Source organism: Protobothrops mucrosquamatus, unplaced genomic scaffold (genome assembly GCF_001527695.2).
Source record: "Protobothrops mucrosquamatus isolate PMUCROS unplaced genomic scaffold, P.Mucros_1.0 scaffold769, whole genome shotgun sequence".
Lineage (NCBI taxonomy): Eukaryota > Metazoa > Chordata > Lepidosauria > Squamata > Viperidae > Protobothrops > Protobothrops mucrosquamatus.
In genome coordinates, this window is record NW_015387037.1 from 105233 (window position 1) to 116928 (window position 11696).

An 11696-nucleotide genomic window follows, 5' to 3' on the forward strand; every position below is an offset into this window, starting at 1 on the left:
TTAATCACTTTAACAAAGAATGAAATAAGATTTGTCTGGCATGATCTGTTTTTGACAAACCCATCTTGGCTGCTAGTTATAACTTTGCTTGCTTCAAGGTGTTCAAGCAAAGTTATAAACCATACCTGTTTTAATATATTTTTTATTAAAGATGTGAATTGCAGTAATAAAAGCTAATACAAATTCAGAAAGAGAAAGAGAATAAAAAGTGTAAACAAAAGCAAAAGAAAAAAATGAAATAAAGCAAAAGAAAAATATAGAAAGAAGTGATTTCCAATCTTCCTCACAAGTATAAACAAGTTTGGTAGCTCTTCACCCCATAAAGTTACAAGCAAAGCTCTTTTCCCCTATTCCATCTCTTATCTATAAACAAATCCATAAGACATCAGCTTTTCAATCCCCATATCAGCAAAAAGTCTGTAAAGAGTTGCCAGAATTTCATAAAAATATATCTTATTATAACCTTGATCAAACAAACCAACTTTATAATTTCTTCCTTTTATCTCTGAAAATCTTAATTTTTAATTAGTTCAAATATTGTCATAGGATTTGATCTCTCTTCCATTCTTTATCCCATCACATAAATCCTATCCCATTCTTCAAGGCTTCAGCAATCCTCTTTTGCAAATCCAATGAAAAGACATTATCCAAGTGGATAATGTGGTATGTCATTCGTATTTCTCCTTTAAGTTTTAAACCTTCAGCCAAACCCCATCTGGGTCATTCTCTTGGCCAGTCACTGTTCCACTTTAAATGCCTTCTCTGTCTTATAATTGCTTTTAATCCAATGTTTATGATGCTATTATTTCTGTAGGATTAGTTTCACATCTGTCATTCCTTCATTAACATCCATCACACTTAGTCCATCCATAGAAGCAAATATTTAGCAATATTGTTGATATTGTGGCTACTAATGTTTCACTCCATTCTTCAAAGTTTAGATTAGACTAGAATCATGGAGTTGGAAGGAATCTTTGAGGTCTCCTAGTCCAACCCCGTTTAAGCAGGAGACCTTTTACCATTCAGACAAATGTTTGTCCAGTGTCTTCTTGAAAACCTCCAGTGATCTCTGTTAATACTTCAAACATTTAAGATAGAATAGAACTGGAAGGGACCTTAGAGGTCTTCTAGTCCAGCCCACCCCCCACCCCCACTGAAGCAGGAGAACCTGTACCATCTCAGACAAGTGACTGTCCAGTCTCTTCTTAAAAACCTCCGGTGATGGAGCACCATGATTTCTGGAGGCAGGCTGTTCCACTGGTTAATTGTCCTCACTGTCAGGAATTTTGTCCTTAATTCCAGGTTGCTTCTCTCCTTGATCAGTTTCCAACCATTGTTTCTTGTCCTGCCCTCTGGTGCTTTGGTGAACAACCTGGCCCCCTCTGCCTTGTGGCAGCCCCTCAAATACTGGAATACTGCTATCATGTCTCCCCTGTTTCTTCTTTTCATTAGACTAGCCAAACCCAAGTCCTGTAGCCGTTCTTCATATGTTTTAGTTTCCAAGCCTTTGATCATCTTAGTTGCTCTTCTCTGAACTTTTTCCAAGGTCTCAACATTTTTTTGTAGTATGGTGACCAAAATTGGTTTTAGTATTCCAGGTGTGGTCTTACTAGGGTTTTATAAAGCGGTACTAATACTTCGTGTGATCTTGATTCTATGCCTCTGTTTATACAATCCAGGATTTTATTAGCTTTTCTGGCTGCTGCTGCTGCTGCTGGCTCATAGTCAAGTGATTTGTCCACTAGGACTCCAAGGTCCCTCTCACAGTTACTGTTTTTTAGCCAGGTCTCACCTAATCTGTATTTATATCTTTAATTTTTCCTGCCTAAATGTAGGCAGGAAATGAAACTCATTTTGTTGGACAGGCCCCATTGTTCAAGTTTGTCAAGATCTTTTTGGATCCTGAGCTTGTCTTCTGGGGTGTTGGCTATTCCTGCCAGTTTAGTGTCATGCAAATTTGATGAGAAACATTATAGTATTTGTATCATTTTGCAAACTCGAATCCTAAGGCAAAGGCCAAGTTCTTTTTTTTCCTTTTTCCCTGGAATCTTTAATCCTTCAAGTGTCCAATTTAAGTTGTCAGATCTCTAATATGACTAAACAAAATAAGTTAGGTTGCCACACAAAGCTGTTTATTTTATATAGTTACTTCTAAAATCTTATGGTAAAAGTGCAATTCTTGTCTGGACCCTTAATTTATTTATAATTTTCTTAGTTCCAAATTTTATTTAGCTTTTTGTCATTTATTTCAATTTTTTCAAGTTCTTAAATTTATAGGTAATTTTTGCTATATTTTCTAATTTTCCCATTTTTCTATTCAAAAATGAAGATAGACTCACCAGAGTTGTCATTTCAAAAATCTCTAGTACTTTTAAGATGGTTAGATAAGCCATTTCTGAAAGTGCCCTTTAAAAGTCTCCCCCCCCCCCCCCCCCCCCCCCCCGTTACCATGAGCTGGATGGCTGATTGCTTCATCTGCTGGCACTGAAACCCCCGGGAGAGACCCCTGCCCTGAGGTCTCCTCACAAGGCGCATCCGTCTGTGGGCGATTTCCTCTCCTCTCTTTGCCCAAAGAGGTTCTGAAAAACGGGTCTTCGGACTTTGCTGTGGGCATGTTCAGCTCATGACGGAAGTCTACACACCATACTTCAGCTTTTCTGAGATTGTAGTCTCTCTTTCTTAAGTAAGTCCTTAGTGTTGGACAACCAGATTTGCCTGAATGGAAACATTCTGCATTTAAGACACTTCCTCACCCAATGGAGGGGTTGAGAAAGTGGTGAACCCACAAGCAAAGATCCTGCGCAGTGCCCAGATTCCCTGCCCTCCTTCAATCAACCACAGGGTTGCCATTCTAGCTGAGGGTCCAGCTGCAGAGATCCACTAGGATCTCTCACGTGCGGAGACACCCCCCCCCCAGCCCTTTGCCCTCCACCTCACCGGTTGAAAAAGCCAAGCGAGGAGCAGGATGGAGATGGGGAGGGGCAGGGGGAGGGAGAGAAGGAGAGAGACACAGGGCAACCAGAGAAATGGAGATGTGAGCAGAGTCTCCCCCAAGCAAGCGCTGCCCTTCGTGCCACCCTTTGCCCCCAAGCAGCCTCCCCTCTTCTTCTCCCTCAGGAGGGGGCCCCATCAGAAAGAGCTGGCAGCCCCTCCCAGACCTTTGATTACGAGGCAGCGGCTGCTGTGAGCTGCAGCTGAGCCTCACAATTGCATTTGTTAGCCTTAAAAGGGGCTACCAGCTCCCTCCCATTCTTCTCAGAAAATACAAGAAGACCCTTCCCCACAATTCAAATATTGGGGGTAGGTGGACCAGTGTCACTGGAGGCAGCTCCCCATCTTGGCTACAGGGTCATCGAGCTGCCGCCCTGCTTCCTGACTGGTTTGTGGGAAGGAAAAGAGGGTCTCTGCCTTCTTGCCTCCCCCGCCCCATTTGCCCTCTTCCTGGGCGAGAGGACGGCTTCCGAACAGACCCTTGTATTTTTCACAAAAGGGCTTCCAGGGCTTTTAGAGGGCGTGGGAGGCGCCTTCTTCGGAGCACATCAGCCTCCCCCCTTCTTCCTTTTTGGAGTAAGGCTAAAGGGGGGGCGCAGTTGGCTTCCAAGGAGGGGCCGGGAGCCTCAGCCGCTGCAGCCGGTTTGCTCTTGCCTTGCCGCTTTGCCTGGGGAGGGCGTCCAATGAACTAGAGCCCCCTCCCCTCCAGCCAGGCCCTGCCAAGCGCTGCTGGGGCCGCTGCCCTCCCTCTGCCTGGGGGACGAAGGGCCGGGTGGGCCCAAAGCCTCGGAGCCCGGGCCTCTTCCAGGCAGAAGAGAAGAGGGCAAGTGACTCGGGGGAATCTGCCCTGGGATGTAGTGGGGGGGGGACAGGTGGGGCAGACAGCTGAGTCCGACATCGGCCGGACCAGAACCAGAGGCACTTTCCCTTCCCGGGCCGAACGGACTGCTGCCCCCCCCTTCCCTGCGGAGGTTTGGGGGTTTGAAGGAGGGCTGCCCCCTCGGGGGCTCTTTGACAGCTACCCTGCAGTCTAGAAGGTCGGGGAAGGAGACGGGTGAGCTCGGTGCCCCCAACCGAGAGGGAACTGCGGGGCTGCATGCTGCCGCCTCCCGGTTTCCTCGCCCGGAGGAGACGGGGAGAACGTGGCCGTTGGAAGGTCGACCAGAGACCCCAGAAAGCCCCGGAGCTGCTCTAGCTCATCCCTGCTGGGCCAGTGAGTGAGGCTCCCTGTTCAGCTCCTCTGGTTGCCCGACCAGCAAAGGAAGAAGATTAAATTCGGAATAGAGCTGGAAGGGACCCCTGCTCAAGCAGGACACCCTGTGCAATTTGAGACAAGTGGCTGTCCAGTCTCTTCTTAAAAACCTCCAGTGATGGAGCCTCTACAGTTTCTGAAGGCAAGCAGTTCCCCTGATTAATTGTCCTCACTGGTTAGGAAGTTTTTCCTTAATTCCAGGTTGCTTCTCTCTTTGGTCAGTTTCCAACCATTGTTTCTTGTCCTGCCCTCTGGTGCTTTGGAGAATAATTTGACCCCCCTCTTCTTTGTGGAAGCCCCTCAAATACTGGAATACTGCTATCATGTCGCCCTATTTCTTCTTTTCATTAAACTAGACAAACCCAATTCCTATCATTCAATTGTTTTATCCACCCCCTAATTGTCTTTGTTGCTCTTCTCTGCGCTCTTTCCAGAGTCTCACCATTTTTTTTATAATGTGGTGACCAAAAGTGGATGCAGGACTACAAGTGTGCTACACCTCCTCCCTGCCTGGCCTCTGTTCGTCTTGATGCAGAAAAAGTCATGGCTGAGATTGAAGAAAATTCAATTGAGACCTCAATTGTGGCAAAGTACTGTCAAGTTTGCCTGGGCAGCATCTTTTGTAACAGCTCTAAAGATGTTTTAGAAGACCTTCACTGCTCCTCGTACGAGGAGGAGCAGGATCCCATTGGCAGGATTTGATGATGTGCCTTTGGAGGTCATGGGAGCAATTCAGGAGCATCCCGTAAGGACCTATGCAGATGACACTCTCTCTTCCCCTCTCCCTCTCCCTCTCCCCCTCCCTCTCCCNATCTATCTATCTATCTATCTATCTATCTATCTATCTATCTATCTATCTATCTATCTATCTATCTATCTATCTATCTATCTATCTATCATTATTATCATTATCATCATCATTTCCAGAGGACAGGACCTGTATGCTTGGTTTCTTTTAACAAATAACTCTTTCAAACATTCTCTTACTTTCAAGCCATTTCATTAACTTAAAAGGATTGAATGTTTGAATGTTATTTCTGTAATGGGTTTCCTCCGCCTTCAGGGTCCACCTTCAGGTACTGCAGGATCTCCTTTTCTTCCTCCTTGGTGTGTCCCTAAAAGTTGTTTCTGATTTCTAGAGACGCAGAAGGCCTCTGTGCCTTTTGCTCCCAGTTGTCATTCCCATTTCCCTGAACTTCCTCCTTCTCCGTTTGGTTTCTTCCTTGTGGAGCGTTGCTTCTTTCAGCTTCAGGGCCCTTTCGGTCCAGTGAATCTTTCCTTTTCCTCAGGAGCTGAAGTGTGCCCATTCAGTGTTCCAATCTTTGGACTTTCTTTCCTCTAGTGCTAATTTGTCCTTGCTGCAAATATAAGTTAAATTGTTTTGAGAGAGGAGAGCAAACACGCCATAGACTTTGCAGTTCAGACTTCTGAATTATGTCGGTTCCTCTTCTGTTTTTTAGGCAGCACTAGTAGAAAGACACACAGGGAAAATGTAGTAGAGTCGTTGAACACGCTGTCTTCACAAACTTTGTTCCAACTTTGGGCCAGTCACTCTCTTTCAGCCCAACATGGGGGGTTGTTGTTGTTGTTGTTGTGGGAACTAGAAGGGGGGAGGTGTATTAGGTATGTTCTCCACTTTAGTGAGCTATAAAAATAACAAAGGTGGAATACAAATGTACAAACAAATTTATTTATTTATTTATTTATTTATTGAATTTTTACCCCGCCCTTCTCCTTGCGGACTCAGGGCGGCTGAACAAACATTGTATTAGCTGCCTCTGTACCGTTTGTTTGCCCAGTGAATTCCCTCTCCAAAATCTGGTTGCCTTATATTCCTAGGCTGCAACTCTGCTTACTCAAGAACAAGCAGGCATTCACTCACTCACAATCAGCAATTATCAGCAACTCTCAGGACATGTGTCTTGTAACAGCAACTGTTGATGAGCCGTCTTTTTTCCACAATAGCTGAGTGTGCAATTCCTCAGAATCCCTGGCTGTCTAGACATTCTCTACTCTTCCCTGCCCATTCCTGCTGATGAATTGTGTTGCAAGTCTCCTTTGAGCTCTTCTGTTTGCTTAACCAGTGAGGACAAGCTCACAAGAGTTGGAAGGGAGAACTGCATGTACTTTGTGGATTCATCTGCATCCTCAGAGATGGTCCGTAGTCTTCAGGTGAAGTCCTGCTCCCCACTACAGTTAAATCAGCAGCCACTGGTCACTAGCCTCTGCCTGCACCATTGACCCTTTCAGGCAGCTGTTGTGATCCAACACAACAGGCAGAGGCCGGTGACCCCGTTGTGCCTGATTTCCCCGGAGAAGCTCTTCTCTTCCCCGGAGAAGCTCTTCTGCTGCCGGGTTTTTGATGTTTCACGCTCTGTCGTCTTCATGCCCCACAGGGACATCTTGAAACGTGGCGGCTCCGCGGTGGATGCTGCTATTGCAGCCTTGATCTGCACGTCAGTCCTGAATCCGCAGAGCATGGGCCTGGGTGGAGGCGTTATTTTCACCATCTACGATGCACCCACAGGTAGGCTCCTCCAACTCAAGAAGAAGTGGCCTCCGGTGGGACCATTAGTGCAGCAGCAGGCACTGCTCCTCAGAAAAGGAGGCTTGGTCACTTTTGACTACTTTGAATCATGTTTTTTAAGACCCTAAGAAAATTAAGAAAGTGTAAGCTACCAACAAACTATAGCTTTAAATGTCGATTGATCACGGGGTTTGTGAGTGAAATAAGAGATTTGAAAGTGGAATCTAGGTAAACTTTGTCAGGACAAAGCTAGATGGTATTTATCACCTCCACAGAAGCTGTGTGGGTTTTTCAATGTGTTCTTTGGACTGCAGGAAAAATTGAGGTGCTCAATGCTCGTGAAAGGGCTCCCCAAAACATCACTGAAGGTTTGCTGAAAAAGTGTACAGACACTTTGCTTCCAGGTAACTCTACAATTCAATAATACCATGGTTTGTATCAGTGGGGCTGGGGAGGAAATGCATGCTTGGGGGACTTGGGACCCTGTTCTTTGATCTATTTGGGAGAATCAGCCTGGCAGGTGTTACCTTGACCAAGAGATGACCTTATTTCCACTGGAAGAAACATGAAGCTGTCTTGGGATAAGAGCCACCCCTCCCCCAGAGGTGGTTTCACCATAGAGGCAGGTTGTGTAAGATGGCATCAACACATTGGCTGGCCTCACCCCCCCCCCCCAAACCATTATAAGTGTCTTCAGTCCAGTGTGTGAATCAAGTTGAGTTTTGCAACCCATGATTAATGGCTTAGGGTTTTGCCACTTAGATGCCCTAAGACTGATAAAATGTCACCATGTCAATCAATCAGAATAAAGCTGGAAGGGACCTTGGAAATCTTCTATATAGTTCAACCCCATGATCAAACAGGAGATCGTATACCATTTCAGACATTCCAGTGACTTTAAATACCTTAAAGACTTAAAATGTGGAGGAACTTGGCCTCTTTAACCCCAAAGAGGATTCCTTAAGCAAACATACAGGTGGGCATTCATATCAACCGCCATTCTCTTCTGACTTATGACCCTTAAAAACATCAACCATACTTGCATCTGAAAGGGTTTTGCTAGAATCAGGTAAGTCAGTGTTTTTCAACCTTACTGGTTTTAAGATGTGTGGCTGGCTGGCTGGTTGGGGAATTCTGGGAGATGAAGTTCACACACCTTATCAAGGTTGCTAGGGTTGAGAAACACTGAGGTAAACACTCAAGATGTTTCTACTAATAATTTTGGTATGTTTTTACAAGTCACAAGGAAGTTCTGGAACTAACCCAAGTAATCTATTAGTGAAATTAGGGTGAGGGTTAGAAAAGTAATTTGAGAAGACTCTGCATTATCCATAATGCCTTCCCTCGACAGGGTCTCAATGGATTGCTGTTCCTGGGGAACTTCGTGGTTATGAAGAAGCTCACCTACGCTACGGCAGATTGCCATGGAAGGACCTTTTTGAACCCACCATTGAGATGCTTGGCCTTGGAATCCGGATACCAGAGGTTTTGAGCCAGTTTCTGAAATTCCTGGAGCTGCCTTTGAAGAACTCGTCCTTATGGTGAGATCAAACTTTTAAATGTGGGATTGGCCAATGGCAGGCCAGTATCCTGTTTGGAACCTTTACAGCAGGGGTCCTCAACCTTGGCAACTTTAAGACTTGTGGACTTCAACTCCCAGAATTGAAGTCCACAAGTCTTAAAGTTACCAAGGTTGAGGACCCCTGCTTTACAGCAATGCTGAACATAGCCAGGCTAAGAAAGTTTTCTATAACCCTTTTGCCATAGTTGCCCATCACAAAATAATGCTTGCTACTTGGAAGAAGATTCTTAGAAATATGAAACTATCTTTAAGGTTCTCTAGTATGAACCTCCATATTCAGCTTCTGATGAGCCACAAGTTCAAATCTTTTCAAACCTCTTGATACCAACTCGTCTTATACGTGTACATTTTGATTTCTGTTTTCTAAGTGAAGAACGGAGTCTCTTATTTTCAGCCAACTTCTTTAATCCTTGAGCGTTTTTAAATGCTGTTCCTGTCATTTAAGCATTCTATATCTCACCGAATGCTATATGATCTGCAAATCTGATATCCATCGCTTCCACTTTTTTATTCTAAACCTTGTGGTACCTCTTAGTACAACCCTCCAGTTTGATTAGGAACTAAGGATATCTGAGTATAATAAAGTCAACAGTTGACCATGTTTAATTAAGTTGCTAATTAAAATATGGGATACACTATCAACTGCTGTGTCCAAATAAGTTACATTGTGATAATATTCCTGTTATTCCCCTTATTTGATTTATATAGCTGTCCATCTCACACAAGTGACTCTGGGGCGGCTTACAGCAATAAAACACAGGAACCCACCATATGTAGCCCCTCCCCCACCTCCCAAGGATAAGGCAGGACCCTGCTCAGCATCAATAAGAACCAGCCATCTGACCTTAGTAGTTGGGGGGGGGGAGACAGTCAGATCGTCAATGCCTTGCAAAAACACTGTCCATAAAATTACTCAGTAAAAACAGGAAGGTAGTTGGATAAAGCATGTCATTCACAAATCTCTGCTGATATCTAGGTAGTATTGCTTTGTTTCCAGGTTGCGCCCAGGCTGATCCTCTCCAATCCCTCCCTGGCCTCCCTTGTTTGACTGGCATGCCCTCCCCCTCCCCTTTGGAAAAGAGGGACCTTGGCCTTATCCTTCCAGCTCCCCAAGAAGGATAAGGATAAGCCTTGATAGGGAAATAGTTCGCCTGGTCTTTCTTATCTCTCCCCCCCCCCAAGCTATCTTTATTGAGGCCCAGCATCATTGTTTGCCTATAGGCCTGGCCCAACAGCACCTCTTCTTGTCTAGTTGTAGGGGGTGGGTGGGTGTGAAGAGATTCAGCCTTTTCCTTCCCTTTTGGTGGGGGGCATGCTTCTACATGGCATGCCAAGGGGAGTAGCCACCACAGCCCCACTTTCAGGGAAGGGGGGGGACCTGCCCTCCCACCCCCTGGCCTTCAGGAGCTTCAGCCACTCCCACCCACAGAAATTTAGTCCCACACAAATGGAGAAGACCCACACATCAAGGCCATATCTGGAAAGGCATGGCAACCGTACTCGCCCAGAGGGATCCTAAATGCAGTCCCAGGAGAAATGGACAGGGAGTCCTCGACTTATGACCACAATTGAGCCCAAAATTTCTGTTGCTAAGTGAGACAGCTGTTAAGTGAGTTTTGCCCCATTTTACAACCTTTCTTGCCACAGTTGTTAAGGGAATCACTGCAGTTGTTAGGTTAGTAACTTGGTTGTTAAGTGAATCTGGCTTCCCCTTTGACTTTGCTTGTCAGAAGATCAAAAAAAGTGATCACAAAACCCCGGGACACTCCAACCATCACAAATATGAGTCAGTTGCCAAGCTTCTGAATGTTGATCACATGACCATGAGTTAAGTGTGAAAACTGCTCATAGGTCACTTTTTTCAGTGCTGTTGTAATTTTGAATGGTCACGAAATGAAGTCGCGGATTCCCTATATTTAAAGGAAAGTCGTATCTGGCCACAGATTAGAGACTCGCCTCCATTCTTGGGCGTTAACCAGAGCTGGTTGTGTGTAGAGGCTAAATCGGGGCTTCCACAAAGAGGCCCCAAGAGCAGGAACCGCTGACCGGTGTCTTTCTTGGCCTCCCTTTCAGCCAACTGCTTTGCAATGACCGAGGAGCCGTCCTGAGCCACGGAGAGGACCTACACTGGGCAGCCCTAGAGAAGACCCTCAAAGCCGTGGCAGAAAACGGGGCCGAAGAATTCTACACCGGGGAGACGGCAGAAAAGTTAGTGCAAGATGTCAGAGCTGAAGGTAGGCTAAGTTGCACGGTTCCTTTTGATGTTCCTGCCATTCACGAAGTTAATAATCTGCAGTTGTTTCATGCTGGGGCGATCTCTGAGCCTGGGATCTGAGCAATGCAGCCACTCAGGTTGTGTGAACTGGGGCAGTGGCAGAGCCTGTGCCTGTGGGAAGGAGGTGCTCTTGCCTGGCCTGTCTGACCTCCCTTGTGCCCTTCACGTCCCCTTCAAAGGGGCTTGGGAGATGCTGGAGTAGAGAGAAAAGGCTCTCCGTGGGCATGGCAGCTTCTCTGCAGGCACGTTCCCTTCCAGCAAGCCTTGGAGGCCTGGTCAGGCGGGCTCCCTCTTGTCCAGAGGCCTTCCACAGGCCTCTCTGGCAGTCGTGGCGTAAGCAGGGAGGATTAATGGATCACTGGTAGGAGAGAAGGCAGAATCGGCTCTCGTTCTGTCCTGCTTTTCAAAACAAGATAAAGAATAAGAGGAAGCAGTGAGTTACACAGGTTTGTAAATATGTCCTATGGCTTCTAGAAAATGTTCCCTTTTTGTAACACTCCAGTCAACAATCGGGGAGGACAAGATTCATACGGGTTTTTTTGCTGAACTCATGGCTCTGATATTTCAGAGAAGCCCCCTGCCTCCCTAGTTGCTGCAAGCTCTTTAGGTCAAAATGGGAGCATTGATGAATATTGAAATTGTAACTAGCAGTTTGGGTGACATAAATGGGTCGGCCATGGGCTCTTCCTCACAGTCATCCATGAGTTCTTAAGCCAGTAGAAAACAGCACTGTTCTTACTTCTGGAATGTGGACACATGAAAGTCAGGCTCATTTCATGTACGGATTTTGCGCTACCTCCAAAGCACGCTAAGCCTATGTTCAAAAACAGCCAAAAACAGCCAAAAAACATCAGGAAATTTATTATGTCATGCGCAATATCTGCATGACAAAGTCGCGCGGATCCGGGAAGGCTTGGACTCTGACTGGTTGGCCCAGGGGGAGGGGACGGAAGCAGGTCTTGAGACAGTTGTGTGGGAGGAGTTTGACTCTGTTGCTCCCGAGGACGTGGACAGGGTCTTGGGAGGGCTGAATGCAACCACATGTTTGTTGGATCCGTGCCCCTCCTGG

General features: G+C 46.0%; 1 protein-coding gene across 1 annotated transcript in view; it reads left to right on the top strand.

Moving 5' to 3' along the window:
- The first annotated feature begins 6706 nt into the window (after positions 1-6706).
- The window catches only part of GGT5 (gamma-glutamyltransferase 5), a 15566-nt gene continuing 10576 nt past the window's right edge, over positions 6707-11696 (top strand). The window contains exons 1-4 of the mRNA XM_015818622.1: positions 6707-6770; positions 7085-7174; positions 8122-8311; positions 10426-10586. Of these exons, the coding sequence (XP_015674108.1) occupies positions 6722-6770; positions 7085-7174; positions 8122-8311; positions 10426-10586 (490 nt within the window). The 5' untranslated portion in view covers positions 6707-6721. The remainder of the gene's footprint in view (positions 6771-7084; positions 7175-8121; positions 8312-10425; positions 10587-11696) is intronic.